The sequence below is a fragment of the Artemia franciscana genome, chromosome 2, assembly GCF_032884065.1.
Source record: "Artemia franciscana chromosome 2, ASM3288406v1, whole genome shotgun sequence".
NCBI classification, from domain to species: Eukaryota; Metazoa; Arthropoda; class Branchiopoda; order Anostraca; family Artemiidae; genus Artemia; species Artemia franciscana.
The window spans coordinates 42,439,957-42,458,033 of NC_088864.1; the positions used below are offsets into that span (position 1 = coordinate 42,439,957).

Consider the following 18,077-nt stretch of genomic DNA (forward strand, 5'->3'; position numbering starts at 1 on the left):
TCAGGCGTAAGACTAAGCTGAGTGTTTGACAGTCTGTGTATTTAAGTGGTCATTAAAAATTTCCCAAGAAGTGTGAATAAAAATACTGCAATAAAATTCTAGAACACAATATTTTAACAACATGCTTGAAATATGAAACACAATTTTATGAATAAAACTCTTTTCGGTAATTTCGTATTTTGTATGGAATGTTAAGGAAAAATATAATTTTAAAAATTATTTCAATATTTTTGTTTTGTTTTTTTTTAGCTATAAGAATACACATGGTGTTTTTTTGCTTAGAAATGTACCAGGGTACGATTTTATTAACTTTAGCCTTGCACAAGGGTTTTTTCTTTTTTCCTGAGGAATTTTGTCTGAAAGAACGTAAAAGAAACGGCTCTATAATCCTCAGCTGCTTTGAATTGAGCTGATATTAAATTTTCATATTTATTAAGGTTTTGACATCGTCAGCATGTACACTAAGCTACAATTCTAAATGGTTATACATTATAGCGAACTAGAAGAAGAGAATGCATCTCTTCAAGCAGAGTATGAGAGACTTAGAGGCCACCAGTCACCTAGTTTAAGTATGTCGTCCACATCTGATCCAAATCAATCCTTAGATGGAATTGTCTTGACCACAGATACAGAGCGGGAAATGCTAGCTGAAGCACGAATGCTTCGACAGCACAAGGCTAGGCTAGAAGCAAGGATGAATATTCTAGAGGAGCACAATAAGCAGCTAGAGGCACAGCTAGCCAGACTGCGGAAGCTTTTAGCAGAAGTAAGTATGAATTATGCTACACGTCAATGGAAGTAGAGTGGTATCTTATTTTTAGTTTAGTTGGCTATTAGATGTTGTACTAGTTGGTCCAATTAGGTAAATTGGGTTCCTTGAAATTTGTTACAGCTCCTTAAGACTATTCATGCAGTTGCTTCTTTTTTTCTTCTTTAAAAAAATTACTCTTTTTTGAATTTCTGAATTTCTACGATTTTTTTTTTTTAATTTGCCAAAAGCCAAACATAACGTATATCTGACTTTGAAATAATAGTGAATTCAGTGGAACATTTTCGTACCATTTGAATTCATATTGGCCAATAGGCAATTCAGTTATTTTAAAATTAAACTAGTAAATCACGAGAAACGCTTTCGGTAAAATTGTTGTAATTTGTATAACTGGCTGTCGTATAAAGTGAATATACCGCTTGATGCCTCTTTTTATGCTCTTTACGAATATAATAATCGCTTCTACCTTAAATTGAGATTTAAGCACTTTTTTGATTTAATTGAGCTCTTAATTTGATTTATTGAGAAATGACGAATTTTCAATAAATTATGACAGTTCATATAACTGACGTACCAATAAAGCGAATATACCACTGTTGCCTTTTTTTCATGTTCTTTACGAATATAATAATCGCTTCTACTACAAATTCAAAGTTACGCACTTTTTAAGCTCTTAAAAATGACGAATTTTCAATTAAAGTACGAGTTATTCGTCGTTTCCGTCAAAATGATACTACGTTTTCTCCGCCCCGTTTTCGACAAAATAATACTACATTTTCTCAGTGCTAAAATTTTTTATAATAAGGTTAGTTTAGGTTAGGTTAGGCTAGGTGAAAAAGTGCTTAAATTTAAATTTAAGGTAGAAGCGATTATTATATTCATAAAGAGCATTAAAAAAGGTATCGAGTGGTATATTCACTTTATACGAAAGCCAGTTATACGATTTGCTATAAGTTTACCCCGCTTTCAAACAGTTCGTGGTAACGAACTGTAGTAAGGAGCGATCCGGCTCAATAGTAACCGAAACTAAAAAAAACTGAATTTTGATACCAATAGTTACATCAAAAGAATTTTTGCTTATGATATTCCTTATAATATCTTATAATAAAGTTGTAAATGTTTTGGTGCTGAACTGCAGCACTTTCTCCTTTTTAAATGTATTCATCTTCTTTAGAAAGTTTTATGCAAACAAGTTTTTAGCCTCCTTTCTTATGTTAACCATAGTGTTGTTAAATTCCAATTTAAATTCTGAATAGCGCTTGCTCATCAGCCAGTAACGGTCACTGTCTTATTTTAGCCTGTACCTTCATCGTCTCCAAGTCGATCAGGGACGCTTCAAACTCGAGCTGTTACAGCATCTCAGCTTGCCACAGATATACCATACCGTGTGAATGGACATGAGCATCACGAATCCAGTAGTAGATGTAAGTAATCTATAGCTTTCCTTTCCTTTTTTTCTATAAATGGCTTTCGACGAATTACTTTTTGCAGTCGTCGTGTGTATGCCTGGAATTCAAATATTTAGGAAAAATTTCTTAAGCAGTCAATTTTTTGAGCCTTGTCGAACGGTGTAATGCGAAAATTTACCGATTTTTCGGTAAAACCAAAATGAGTGTATCGTATGTTTGTACAAATCTGAAAAATATTTATATGTATTGTATCATTACCGTTGAATTTGCCTGATTTTCATGCATAAGCGTCCTAAATGACATACTCATGCGCATTTTTTTGATTTCTTGTACGTTTTTTGGTAGAAACCAAATTAGTTGTTTCTTTCTTCTGAAAAAACCTTTAGTTTTGTATAATGCAGTGCACATGTGGTACCGTGTTCTAAATGTTTTTATTCCTTTTTTTTACTTCTACTCGAGTTCCACTACAGTTTTAGAACCGCTTCGCGAATAGTTTCCTGATACCTAGGTATTATTTTAACTGTTGTTTCATTAATCTCTCTGAGTTTATTTAAACTATGAAGTAAATGTTTGATGCCTTTAATTAAATAGTAAACTGTTAGATTTACCAAAAGTCAGAAAGTTGCTGAGACATTTTCTGGGTTCCTCTCTCTTTCTCTCTCTCATTTCCTAGCGTTCGCAATGTAAACTCGGACATTAGCTAAACTTTGAACGCCGAAATAGACCTGTTAAAGCTAAGATACCGTTACCTAACTTACCTGAAAAATACCCTATTGTAAGCGAATTTGGTCCCAAAAAACAGCGATTTCCCTTTCCTTTCAAATGAATTGCTTTGTCAATGTGCTTAACAAGAGCAATTTTTGACTCTTCATTTGGGTTAGGTGAACTCTGTGCATTATATTTCTAGCATAGGTTTTGAGTAAGCAAAGTATTTTAGATGTAAAAGAAACAATTGTTATCATGGATTACTGCAAGCTTAGCCCCGAGGGATGAAAAGTATCTCGAGAGGCCAAAGAAGTTTTAATAGACTTTTCTGATCAAGTTCTCTAATCAATTTAATTTTTAGATCTTCTTCGCTTTTGGACACTTTAATATGTTTAGCCTTACTTTAAGGTATGGTGATTTTTACCTTCTAGTTGATGGTAGGTTATTTGACGAATAAAATATTGGGAAGTGTCCTACGGTCTGTACTATGCACTGTAATAAACAATCAAGGTTGCAAAAAAGGAATGACTAAAGAAGTAATACTGATATTCTGTCAATGTCACCTGTTCTAAAACTATCTTCTAGAGGATCAAGCTTAGCAGAAAAGAAAAGTAGAAAGGAGAAAAAGCAAAATACAACTCTATTGCGAAGCTTTTCCCTGTTGCAGGGCTTGCCTTTACCATACTAGAAAACTAAAATTGTAAATTATGTTTTTATAATATAAAATTTATTGAAGTAAGGAGTAATTACTTTGTAGTCATAAATTTAATGAATAATTAGGTTCTTTTCCCTTTTTCTCATATTGAAAATTTCTGTCTCTTATTTATAATTTTTCACTCTTACTTCACCATTTTTCCTTTATCTTATGCCTTTTTTCCATCGATCTAAGCAAGGATAACATGTCAAAGATTCTACGAATTCCTTCATCTTTTAACGATCAATTTCTCTTGCTTTATTTGCAGTGTCAACGGAAGCCTTATCAGACTCTCAGTCTCTGACTTCCCGTGATTCCAGGAGTGCGTCAAGACCACCACCTCCTCCTATGGCACGAGGAGTCGGTAACCTTTTCAGTATGGTTGGTGAGTATATTATCATTAGTCGTACATTTATTTATGCTTATCTTTAGAAGTTGCCTTTCGAACTTAGCCGTCATTCATCTTATGATCAAAGCTGGTTGCATAGTTGTCACATACTTTTATTTTGTAAAGGAATAGTGACTATGTAGAATGGGAAACATCTCATTTTAAAGCTCAAAATATTGAATTCAGAAGGTTTCAAGAGGATAAATGGATAAAACCAGCCAAAAACTATGTAATAACACAGAACAAATATATTCCAAAAAAAACAAGAGCTTTTTATGGTCAAAATCAACTATAAACCGTAAAATAATAAAACAGAAGAAAATAAATAATTTTTTTAAGAAACAATGTTAAAATAACAACCTCTGTTTTCCTATAAGAAGAAGAATAAATTTTGTAAAACAAAACTAAGTAACAATAGAAAAAGATTTAGCCGCTACAATTTAGCATTACATCAGTTCAGTTCTTTTATTAGGAAAATGATGGTGAAATTTCCGTCGAGGAAAATCGTCAGCCGACGAAAATTGACAATTCGATGTTGCTACATCGAATTCTTAGTAATGAATTTGCTTTTTATATCACTGTTTTATTCTTCTTCATCTTTTAGCAATATTTAGCGAAGCAATGTCTTATTGATTGATTGGTTTGTTACAACGGCAGGAATTATTCTCAAGAGGATGTCTAATTCCAAACAAGTTTCAATCGCCAATTATTGTAAATGCCTCACTAGAGGCATTTAATATAATTTGCGATTTAGTCTAAAAATAAAGCATGCTTGCTGTATGTTAGTATCTGTTAACCAAAATTCTCAATTAGATTTAGATGAATGAAAATGGTCAATATGAAGAAAGTAAGACTGACTGATAGTTGACTGTATCTTATATGTTCAATGGAAATAAACTAAATTGTTCTCTATTATATATAATCCGATGCCCGTTAGATGTAATACAAGACATAATCCAACGTCAACTGACGGAAAATCATACAACACAAAACAAAGCCAAATAGATTGTCTGTAATTTGAAAAAAAAGCGATCGCATGCAGAGACCTCAAATTAATCACATATCTAGACTAGTTACTCACCTGAAGATTATAATGTAACTACGCCCGTTTTTTCCCATTTATTATAAAAAAAAAGTTTTGATCGCTTTTTCTTTTTCAGACGACCTTGGAAAGGCTGTTGGGAGTTTAGTGGCTGTCATGAACGACGAAAACGGAGGTTATTCAGATAGTGACACTGAACATTAACCCTTGAAGTATTTCAACAGTGACGTAGTCATCAATGTATGGAGGGGCAGGTGAAAGTAATTTCCAGTGAAAACAAACACACCCTATGGCGAACGCTAGAAGTGCTCAATTGTACAGTTAATTCGTATCTTTCTAAAATTAAAAGTGCATAGTTCTCAAGCTATCATGACTTTCATTGTCAAATTTGAGAACTGAATTCACATAGTAAATTGTGAATAATATATCTCCCTATTGCCTCAGACTACAACACTGTCGACAATATTTTGACCGTTTTATCCAGAAGAATGTACCTATTAAAGAAGACAATCATGCAAATCTTATTCCCATTATAAGTGAAACTAGCATGCAGAAAACGAATGTATGTTATGGACATAGTGAGAATATATGGCATTATTTGCGATGCTGGACCAATACGAATATCACTTAGATATTGCCCATGATCTCTGGAAGTCACAACTCAAAAACGAAGTTTTTTTCAAGAATTTGAAAAGTTACTTTAGAAAGTCCACTATTTCTTCTTAAAAGAAGATAGTACTCGGACTTTAGTTTTTTTGCTTTTTTCCCTGATTGAAATATTTAATTAATTTAGATATTACTCAAAATTTTCATGGTTAACGATAGTAATTATTCTTGTCACTTGAGCTAAAATCTGAACATTGATATCTAAATTCTTTTAAAAATGACGTAACTACTGTGCGACCAATGACTGCCTACTTGTCAAATTAAAATTATGCCCATTTTATAACAGGTCATTTTATAGTTGCTCAAATCATTTAGCATTCGCTACTCAAATATATGCTTTTTTCTGTTTATTTTTTGCTTTGACGCTTTCAAAAAACGAGCATGACATTATGAATAATGCCATTTGTTAATCATTTGGTCCGTAACGTATAAATGGTTGTGCTTTAAAATTTGAATGCTTTTTAATTGGGTTTTGGGCGATTTTAATTTTCAATTGAATATTTTATTTGTTGTTTTAATTTGTATATGTGTAAGGTTGCTTTTTACAACCGATTTTTGTGAACACTGACATTGTCTGAAAAACATGTTTCTAATCAGTCATTAAGCGTACATGAAACAATAGGGTTTCTCGTACCATTTTGGAATTACATATTTTTTTCCATTGAAATAATCGTTTTGTCGATATTTTGCGTGATTCCTATTTTTGAAAATTTCGCACATTTTCGCCATCTACACCCAAACGGAAAACCGTCTCCTACAATGAGCCAAAGTACAAATTATACGAATACACTTCTAGAAGAAGTGTTTAAATTTTCCCATTAAAATATTTCTATCTCGCACCTTTCAAATTAAAATTTCGTCTTCTTCCTTTTAAGTTTTGGGTCAGTTTTGTCGTACAGAAGCAATTTATATTTTGGCTCATACAAGGAAGCAATTACAGAGTAGTTTTGTTGAAATGATTGTTCCAAAATGGTTAAAAGAATTTTTTATTTTCTTAGTCATCTTTCTTTATTTCACAAAGTCAATTAATTTGGTTAAAAAGTCACTCAGAGTCAGCTATCTTGCAATGTGAAGGACGCAGCCCTTACCAAAAATCTCTATATGTAGACTCAGTCTATCTGTGCTTCACTAACGAAGGCCATCCTTCCCCTTCCTTCTTGTCTCCTCTTATGAAAATAACAATGACTTATGTCATCAAAAGCGAAATTTTGGTCACAGGATTATTATTTTTTAGAAGGTCTTGAAAAACAAGTACATTTTGATTAACGAAATATAATATCAATCAACATATCTATCGAGGAGGAAAAAGAGAATGACCCTTGTAAATACTGACTGTGGAGCTCCAGACAGAATCTGTTCCCTAGCCTACAAATTATGAAACAAGATTGCCCCCCCCCCACTAAAAGACTTTCTTCTCTAATTATGACTGAATATTGGTCTTCAGCAATTATAACGGTAGTTGGGGGCGATTGGGAGACGGTCCCGCTAGATTTTAAACACCTTTTTTGGTATCTTCATTGCAATATCCCTCCCCCTATATTTTCGTAAATTAGTGCCACTGAATGGCAGATGTTTGATTGGAACTTGTATAATTGTGACATATTTGTATCCAGCATGAAAAAAAAAATCGTTGGAACTGTGAGTAATACAATTTTTAGCTTTACCTTACGTTGGAATGAACAATAGAATCTCCAAGATTTTGACTGTAGACTCAGTAAATAGTAAAATAGTATAAAAAAAATAATGTTGGAAGATTATTGAAGTTTTTGACTGTTTTTCTGGTTTGTACATCAGGAAAAGAGAAGTTCACTCCCCTCTTTTCTATTTTAATACATAAACGCTTAACAGCATTGAGAGACACCACAAGCCCTTTATCAAGGGAGAGAGAGAATAAAGGAACTGAGTGAGAAGAAGGACAAAATGCAAAGTAACCAAACGCTAGCAACCCAATGCAAAAGAAGGAGGAAAACAATCTCAAATTACAAGAAAACGATCAAAAGAACAATTTAGACTAACACTAACCGCGGTAAAATTTCAAAGGGAGATAAAATCCACAATGACGGAATTTAAAGATGAGGTTAATCTTAGATAGACTAGAAATTACAAAGTAATTTGGAACATGATGCAGATAGCCACAATGAGTGGGATTTGGGGACTTTACGAATTGCTTGAACTATTTATTATGTAGTTTCCGACTGACAATTTACACTAAAACAGCACAATGAAACGCATTTCTCAAGTCCATATAAAGAATGTTGAGAAGCTGTTCTTGACATATCTCGGGATACATTGTTTTAAGGTAAAGGTTTTAATGAGGAGCAAAAGAAATAATGTGCTTATTTTCTAGGCTTTTGACAAACTCACCCCCCCTCTTTTTGCATAACAATTCTGTGCCTTTGTATTAGACACATTTTTATACAAAAATTAACCTCGATTTGCTTCAAAACGATTATCGGAAAAGACTAACGCAGAAAAGTTTAAGTATTATTGTATCTAACTCATTAGTATTTCACAATATTGGACCTTCTTAAGTATCTAAAAAAAAGTGCTATTTTTATGCATCCAGTACTACGAAAACATTAAATTGTTGATAGAAGAGTATCGCCAAGAGTGGAAAACCATGCTGTGCCCAAAATCGGTCCAGGATTACACAAAAGCCCCCTTTTCAGCCGGAAGTCATAGGGACTTCTTGCTGCCCGGTTCTAAGCCAGCTTAAGCGGTTCGGGTAGACTTGAGAAGATATCTTAGTCCCCGTCCTGCACTGGCTCTGGGACCATTGCTTTTTTGAGGCCATAATAATTTTAGTGATATAAAGAACAAGAAAATTGCAACTTGGAGTGTTACAACATTAAAAAACCATCATTGTATCGACATTCGGATTGAAAAATTCAGACCAATCGAACTGGACTTGTTAGGAGTTTCAGAAACTCATATTCCAGGGGTACGAAACGCCCCTTTAGGGTGATATAGAATTTATCTACTCAGACAGGAAGAATGGGTGCAAAGGCAGGAAGTAGGGTTCATGATGAATAAGGAAGCCGCTAAGTTTTTTTTTAGGGTAGGAAAGTATTGATAATAGAATGCTAGTCCTTTATTTTATGACTAAAAAGTGCAGGGTATCAGACATAGTAGTATATGCCTCTGTAGAACCGAATGATGGAGATAGTAGTGACTCAGATAAATTTTACTTGGAGCTATAGGAACAAATAGAATCCCAGGTAGAAATATGGCATTTTTATTAGATTTCAACGCCCAGGTCGGTAGAAAGAGGGATAGATGGTATTTTAGCCTATGTAAATTTGGTGTAGGAAAAGAAAATATTCTAGTTACAACCAATATAGCATTTACAACCGAAGACTGGCAGGTTCAGCTCAAGGTACTAGGGTATATAGGAGTGCTGTTATTGATGTTGTTAGAGTCCAGGATGAGAATTTGAAAGATACTTTCCAGGAACAGTTGGCTACTTACCGGAGAATTTAAAATTTGACAATGTAAAACATGGATGGAATAGCTTTAGGAAAATAGTTTGAGAAGCCACTAATGGTCTCTTAGGGAAAATGTTAGAAACACAACTAATAATATCAATGAAAATGCTTTATGTTAAATATAGAGGAATGTACGAAAATATGAAAATAAGAGGAAAGTAAAGAAAGGATTAAAATACGAATTAAGGAGGCATCAAGTGGAGGCCATGGATAAAATTGACGAACAGCTGGAAGGTGCAGCCAGACATCACAATAGTAAAATATTGTTCTGGCATGTTCATCAATTGAGAGGGAATAGAAAATCTGAACTTGTTCCTGTTAAAAATTGGAACGGAGCCAGAGTTAGCGATAAGGAAGAGTTCAAGATAGGCAGAACATTTTGAGAATGTGCTTAACCGTGGTAGAGTTACGGGAAGAGATGTAGAAAAGAATGAAAAAGTTTGCAAAATTTTGGAAGCGAAGGAAGATTTGCTTTGTGAGGAAGAATTAGTGACGTACTAAAAGGATTGAAAAATTATAAGGCCCCAGGTGCTAATATGTGTGGTAAATGAGTTTTTGAAATATGGTGGTTATGAGGTTAGAGACAAGTTACTGAACATTATGAATAAGGTTTTTGAAAAAGGGAAAGCATCTAGCGCATTTTAAGGAAACTAAACCAATCTATAAGAAAGGTGACAAGAGTGAGTGTGTTAATTATAGAGACATTACACTGGTTTCGGTAGGAAGCAAATTACTTAGTATGATGATATTTTTTAGACTTAAAGATATTCTTGACAAAATTTTAAGAGAAGAACAGTGCGGTTTTAGGAAGGGTAGAGGATGTGTCGACCACATCTTCATTCTTAGATTAATAATTGAGGAGTGCCTGTAATTTCAAACGCCTTTAGTCCTCAGTTTTATAGATTATGAGCAAGCGTTTGGCCCAGCCGATAGAATAGCTTTAGCGAAGGTCCTGCCCTTGTATGGTATACCAAACAAATATATTAAAGTGATTAGTGCTATCGAGCGGTATTAGTGCGATATAAGAATAACATTGCTGTGGTTAAGGTAGGAAATGAGGTTAGCAGCTGGTATTGCATTAAATTAGGAGTTGAGCAGAGTTGCATTCTATCCCCATTTATGTGGATCATTTTGATGATATTTGTAGGAGCACAGCAAAGGCAATGGACTATACGGAATGAAATGATGAAGTAAAAATCTTTATTCTTAGATTAGTAAAATGATTTAAGCACTCTAGATGAAAATATTAACAAAATGAATGAATTCTTAGAGGTTTTGCGAGTTCAGAGTGGAAGAACAGGTTTGAAAATTAACTAGATCTACGTTACATGGGCAATGTGAGGTGTTGCGGTAACCCTTGTTCGGTTTCGTCGAGTAAAGGTTGCGAGAACAACACTTTGGTTTTGTTTCCTCGCTTCGATTAAACTCTGAAGTTGTTAATCTGTAAGGATCTTAAAATAAATAATAGGTACACCAACTCGCAAAAGTTGCAAACCCCCCTTTGCAACTAGGAATGGTTGCAAACCCCTCATTTCTGAAGATGATTGTAGTCTAACAGTCGATTATTACTTACAAGTCCCCTACATGTCTTACCACCGGAAACAAATAATAGTTACACCAACTAGCAAAAGTTGCAAACCCCTCATTGCCGAAGATAATTATAAGCTAACAGCCGACTGTTGCTTAAAACTTCACTATATGTCTCACAATTAGTATCGGCCTATTTTTGGTTTCAGTTTGTACCTTACTACTGAAATTGTCAACCCCTTTAAACTTTCAAACTGGTACATCTCACGAAGGAACTTTTCTACCAAAAAATGGATGACTTGTACTTTGATCAGCTCATCAAGAGCTATCGAGTGCCGTCGAAAAAAAAATCTATCTGTCTTAGTTCAAAAGTTTACTTTTTGCCGTTGGCCAAGTTTCTAACGGCATTACTTAGAAAGGAGCAAAGGATAAACTCTAATTTCTTCAGCAATCAGAGAACTTCTAAAGTTTAAGAGGCACATCTGATATCATTTCTCTTCCGCAATCCCAAGTGCGGAAAGCCGAATGATAAACTGTGCTGAAATCAAGAACAGAAATGGGTAGAAACACAAGCGAAAACCATCCTTTTTGGTACCAGGCAAGAGTTTTACGAAGTTTCCAAAATGCAAAGTCATATTCATCAATCTGGCCTAAGGTCCATACTTTCCGTAAAAACCGCAGAGGTTAGACCCTTGCCACTTAGTAGGAATAAGCTAAAATCGGGGTGCTAGGAGCAAAAAAAAAAAAAAAAAAACCGACAAAACCAAAGTGTTGCAACACAATAATAAAGAGACTATATGTCACTAAGACTAGGAATAAGTGCAGGTGAAAAGGTGACGATGGGTAACGCGAAGATCGACCAAGTGAGCAGCTTCACTTACCTAGGTAATATTATTAGTAAAGACGGTGGGTGCAGTGAAGATGCTAAAAGTAGAATAGTTAAGGCCCAGGGTATTTTTCACAATTGAAAAGTTTGGAAGAATAAAAAGATAAGTTGGTGAGCGAAGATTAGAATATTGGAAGCTACAGTGATGACATGGCCAAGTATGGTTCTGAAGCGTGAGTTATCCAAAAAAAGAATGAGGATTTGCTAGATTCTTCCAGAGAAATTGCCTTTGGATTGTTTTGGGTACCCGACTGACTAAACGTATCTCAAACACTCAGCTGCACTGATAATACGGTTCAATCCCGCTTTCTAGGACGTTCTACATGCGAAGGATGACAGATTACCAAAGATTGTACTTGTCAGCGAGCCATCTAGGGCCAAACAAAAAGCAGATCATCCCGAAAAGGATGGAGGATGTCGTAAGAAAAGATAGAAGGGAAATGTGTCCTTCCTGGGAGAGTATAAAGAAGAAGGTTTTGAATAGACTGAGATGGAGGAAGACCGTGTGTAGCTGTGTTGGTCTCAGGCGGGTTGGTGCTGTAATGGGTTATTAGTAATAGTAGTAGTATGATCGATGCTGTTGACCATTATATTTTCTCCTCTATCTCAGTCTCCTCCTCTTTTTTCACGACTTCTGTTTCTTTCATGATTCACTTTCCTCTGTGATTCATTCCCCATTTTTTTTCTCTCTCGATTTAATTTTTGTCACTTGATGTGATGAATTGTTTCCATCTCAATTTAGTTGCGGCAAGATTACGCGTGTTTTTGCCGGTTTATATTAAAACGGAAAAGAAGGAAAATTAAACTACGACCAGAAATGATGAGAATATGCCATATTAAGGTATATATTTAATTTTATTTTCGCCCAGAACATGTGCATATCTTTCTTGCAAAAAAATTATAGGTTCAACTAATGAATAAGAGCTAAATCTAAACAGAAATAATTATTTCCACGATGCCCGACAAACGAAATAGATGATCCTAATTTATTATGTCATTAAAGTCGAGAACTGTATAAAGAAATGACTGGCTTTAACTCATTCATAAAGAGATAATCGACAACTAACAGTCGAAACCCATTAGCTTATTTTCAATCAGACTTGCCAATATCAAACAGTTCGTGGTAATGAACTGTAGTAAGGAGCGACCCGGCTCAATAGTAACCAAAACTCTAAAAAATGGAATTTTGGTACCAATAGCTACATCAAAAGAATTGCATTTTAATGCTGATTTTAAATATATAAGTTTCATCAAGTTTAGTCTTACCCATCAAAAGTTACGAGCCTGAGAAAATTTGCATTATTTTAGAAAATAGGGGAAAACACCCCCTAAAAGTCATAGAATTTTCACGAAAATCACACCATCAGATTCAGCGTATCAGAGAACCCTACTGTAGAAGTTTCAAGCTCCTATCTACAAAAATGTGGAATTTTATATTTTTTGCCAGAAGGCAGATCACGGATGCGGGTTTATTTGTTTGTTTTTTTTTCCCCCAAGGGTGATCGTATCGAACAAATTGTCCTAGAATATTGCGAGAGGGCTCATTCTAACGGAAATGAAAAGTTCTAGTGCCCTTTTTAAGTGACCAAAAAATTGGAGGGCACCTAGGCCCCCTCCCATGCTAATTATTTTCCCAAAGTCAACGGATCAAAATTCTGAGATAGCCATTTTATTCAGCGTAGTCGAAAAACCTTATAACTATGTCTTTGGGGACGACTTACTCCCCCCCAGTCCCCGTGAGAGGGGTTACAAGTTCAAAAACTTTGACCAGTGCTTACATATAGTAATGGTTATTGGGAAGTGTACAGGCGTTTTCAGGAGGATTTTTTGGTTGGAGGCAGGGGTTGAGAAGAGGGGGATATGCTGGGGGAGCTTTCCATCGAGGAATTTGTCATGGGGGAAGAAAATTTCCATGAAGGGAGCGCAGGATTTACTAGCATTACTTAAAACTTAAAACGAACAGAAATTACTCCGTATATGAAAGGGGCTTTTCCTTCTCAACGCCCCGCTCTTTACGCTAAAGTTTTTTACTGTTTTAAAATTTAGAGTTAAGAGAAAGAGTCAAACTTTAGCGTAAAGAGCGGGGCGTTGAGAAGGAAAAGCCCCTTTCATATACGGAGTAATTTCTGTTCGTTTTAAGTTTTAATGTCGCTCCTTACTTTCATTTAAAAAACTTGTTTTTTTTTATTTAATCCAAGGAATGGGTGTGTTTCTATGATAAGTAAAATGTTAAGATACAATTTTTTTTATTAAAAAAAATAAAACTTGAAAGTGGAGTCCTTCTGAGACTTGGGGCACACTTGGATTAAATTGGATATTTTATGAACTTGTTAATTAAGTAAGCCCTTTGAGTTCAAGAATTGTGAATTATTTCAACACTCGGCTATAAGCCTTTATCTAATGAAAACTAGTTCGTTATAATTCAAGGTTTCGCAATAATAAGTGGCATATAACTCTGGCCAACATAAGAGGATTATCAAAAGAACTATTTGTACATTAAAAACTATAGAAAGGAATTATTGAGTTATTACTATTGAATCATTTGAACCAGAAAGCGAGAATCATTTTATTTTACCAGTAAGCGAGCAAATACTGTTTTAAATACCGATTATTAGACCATCAGCAGAACTCCTTTCCCAGCATTCTCCCCAATGTGGTCGTTGTGGAGGGCCGCACATATCAACAAAAGATGAACCATGCATTGCTGATCCCAACTGCGCAAACTGCAGCCAGAAACCCCCTTCCTATAGATTTTCCTGCCCTGTTATTAAAGATCGGATAAAGTACAACTCCAACTTTCAACCATGAGTGCATCAGTCTCAGTTATTTCGTTTAATATAAACGGCACAAAAGATAAGGATTTATTGTTGATGAGTTGTATGGTTCCTACGATTTGGTAGGTCTCCAGGAGCATCTTCTCACTGCTTCAAGTTGAATTTTTTGCGTCGAAATCAGCATCATACCGCGTTCCTGAGTCCAGCAAAAGTTACTGGTGGTCGCCCTTCCGGTGGACTAGCCTGCGTCTTTAAACGGGACATTCGTCTACCCTCCCCAGTACTCTTCTGCTCCCACAATTTTTTTTTTTGGCTGTGCGTGTCGGCAGTATCGTATTTATAAATTCTTATCTCCAATATGAAGGATACTCGATCTGATCCTTGACTTAATTCTTAAAGGTTTGTGGTATGCGGAAGAATCTGGTGAATCACGTACTGTCAAACTCGGCTACAGTATACAATAATTGGGGACCTTAATACTGATATTAATCGATCTTCTGTTAGAAGTGATTCGCTTTTTGAGTGTCTTCCATTGTACTGCGTTGTACCCAAGTCCCACAAATTTTCAAATGTTCATCACTCTGGAAGTACAAGTGATATTGACCATATTATTTGCTCGCCTGGTATTATCTCTTCTTCGGCTTCTGTTCATGTTAACGAGCAAGATATTGACCACAAGCAAATTTCAGCGACAATTGCAATGGATACTGACCTATCGAAAACCAGTTGCTCGCGAGAAAAATTTAAGTGGTTTGAAAAAAGCAACTGGAGCAAAGCAAATATACCGAAAGAGTCTTTCCCAAATGGTCTCTATAGTTTCTGATGCTTTCTTTGATATTGGCCTTTCACTTGATATAGATAAATGGGAGTTTTTTCCCTACAATTGTACTACTGCTACCCCCCTTCACCGTAATAACTTCACTATCCCTCTTGTTGATTGTTGGCTTGGTATCTCTATTACTAACACTCTTTTGAGCTTACGTCAGTGTACTGTTTGTGATATCAAACAGTTCGTGGTAACGAACTGTAGTAAGGAGCGACCCGGCTCAGTAATAAACGAAACTCTAAATAACGGAATTCTGATACTGAGAGATACATTAAAAGAATCGGATATTTAGCTGATTTTAAAATTTTAAGTTTCATCAAATTTATTCTTACTCATCAAAAGTTACGAGTCTGAGAAAATTTTCCTTATTTTGGAAAATAGGGGGAAACGCCCCCCTAAAAGTCGTAAAATCTGAACGAAAATCACACCATCGCATTCAGGATACCAGAGAACTCTAGAGTAGAAGTTTTAAGCTCCTATCTACAGAAATGTGGAACTTCATATTTTTTGCCTGAAGACCGATCACGGGTGCGTTTTTTTTTCACGGGTCATCGTATCGACCGAGTGGTCCTAGAATGTCGCAATATGGCTCATTCTAACAGGAATTAAAAGTTCTAGAGCTCTTTTTAAATGACCAAAAAAATAGGAGGGCACCTAGGCCCCCTCCCACGCTCATATTTTTCCCAAGTCAATAGATCAAAATTTTGAGATAGCCGTTTTGTTCAGCATAGTCAAAACATAATAACTATGTCTTTGGAGATGACGTACTCTCCCACAGCCCCGGGGGAGGGGCTGCAAGTTACAAACTTTGACCAGTGCTTCCATATAGTAATGGTTATTGGGAAATGTACAGACGTTTTCAGGGGAATTTTTTTAGTTGGGGGAGGGGGCTCTGTGGGGGATATTTCCTTGGAGGAATTTGTCATGGGGATGAGAAATTCAATGAAGGGGGACAGGATTTTCTGGCATTATTAAATAAAAAAAAAACAATGAAAAAATAAATATGAAAAAGTTTTTTCAACTGAAAGAAAGGAACATCATTAAAACTTAACACGAACGGAGATTATTACGCATATGAGGTTCTTTTCCTCCTAAATACTTCGCTCTTTACGCTAAAGTATTTTTATTAATTTCGACTATTTATTCTACAGCCTTTGTGATTCAGGGGTCATTCTTAAAGGATTGGGACAAAATTTAAGCTTTAATGTAAAGAGCAATGTATTAACGAGGGGACAAACCCCCTCATATATATAATAAAAATATACGAATATAGAAGTTCGTTAAGTAAGTTAATTCTTAAGTTACGTAAATTTTTTACTACTAAAAACGTTCGTTAAAAACTAAAAGTTCTAGTTGCCTTTTTAAGTAACCGAAAAATTGGAGGGCAACTAGACCTCCTCCCCCACCCCTTTTTCTCAAAATTGTCTGATCAAGACTAAGAGAAAGTCATTTAGCCAAAAAAATAATTATTATGCAAATTTCATTTTAATTATTTATATGCGGAGAGCCAAAATCCAACATGCATTAATTCAAAAACGTTTAGAAATTAAATAAAAAAATAGTTTTTTTTTAACTGAAAGTATGGAGCGACATTAAAACTTAAAACGAACAGAAAGTACTGCGAGTATGAAAGGGCTGTTCCCTTCTCAACGCCCCGCTCTTTACGCTAAACTTTTTTTTACTTTTTAATAGAGAAGAATTGAAAAAAAGAGTCAACCTTTAGCGTAAAGAGCGGGGCCTTGAGAAGGAAACAGTCCCTTTCATACACGGAGTAATTTCTGTTCGTTTTAAGTTTTAATGTCGCTCCTTACTTTCAGCTAAAAAAACTAGTTTTTTGATTTAATAAGTAGAAAGATCCAGATTGACTATGCAAAGATTGTTGCAAACAGAGAGAAGTACAATAGACGTGCGCTGGCCAACTTTATTCTACTTTCTGTGATCATTCTATCCTTTATGCTTCAGGGATTTTCCCCCTTCTTAATAATGGTAATTTAAAAAGAATTCGGATAATTTATTTCCAATTTTTTAAATTTCTTCTCTATCTTCCATCTTGGACAAAAAATCGGATTATTGTTAGAAAATTTTGAGTTGCTGATAGAACTTTAAAGTTGGAGATTCTACACAGAAACTCTCCAGTGCAGCTTCTGCGCGCCTATCCCCTCACCACCGTCTTATCCGTTTTTTTTCATTGATTTTGTGTGTTTATTTGTTTTTCTCTTTGTGTTTTTTTTTTATATTTATTCTTTCTCCGCCATATTTACTTTACGCATCGTGTGGGTGAAAAACAAAATAAATAAATAAAAATAGTGATAACCATGATTGTTGCAGCAAATTTGTATTTCATACAGTAAAAGAGCACGAAATAAACCTCACAGATTTTTTCCATGCTTGTAAGAGCTAGATTTGATAAAAGTAAACAAGTTGATCAATATTTTCCTCAGAAAAAGGCAAATAGCACTAAAAAACTAAAAGCAGATCATCATTTCTATCTTTTTCTGCGTTTATATTAAATACTACATATCGCTAACTTCCACAAGAAACTATTCAAAAATCACAAAAAAAGTAAAAATTTCGATTAGTCTTCTCTTTTTGGGTCAAGATAATAGCAAACCTCGTAAGAAACCTAAGATGGATTCATTATAATTGCTCTGATTTAGAGTTGCTTTATTTTAGAACAAAACATTCAAAATCAAAAGTAAACCCTTAAACGAAAAGAATGAGAGAATGGTGGGTGGAATAAATAAATAATTTTCAATCAAAATATTCTATTTATACATTTTCTGTTAACCATTATCACCTCTGAGGATAAAACCAACATTGTGGTATGACTATAGACAATTGTTTTGACAAGTATTAGTGTGCAAATTTACCTTCCGTCCCCACTGTTACAGTCTGTTCGGTTCTTG

General features: G+C 34.9%; 1 protein-coding gene across 4 annotated transcripts in view; it reads left to right on the top strand.

The window, feature by feature from the left end:
- LOC136041926 (utrophin-like) overlaps positions 1–6,273 on the top strand; it is a 427,919-nt gene extending 421,646 nt beyond the window's left edge. For all 4 annotated transcript variants that reach the window (XM_065726724.1, XM_065726734.1, XM_065726743.1 and 1 more), the window contains 4 exons: positions 496–766; positions 2,067–2,193; positions 3,846–3,962; positions 5,126–6,273. In XM_065726724.1, the coding sequence (XP_065582796.1) occupies positions 496–766; positions 2,067–2,193; positions 3,846–3,962; positions 5,126–5,211 (601 nt within the window). In that variant the 3' untranslated portion in view covers positions 5,212–6,273. The remainder of the gene's footprint in view (positions 1–495; positions 767–2,066; positions 2,194–3,845; positions 3,963–5,125) is intronic.
- Positions 6,274–18,077: the final 11,804 nt, after the last annotated feature.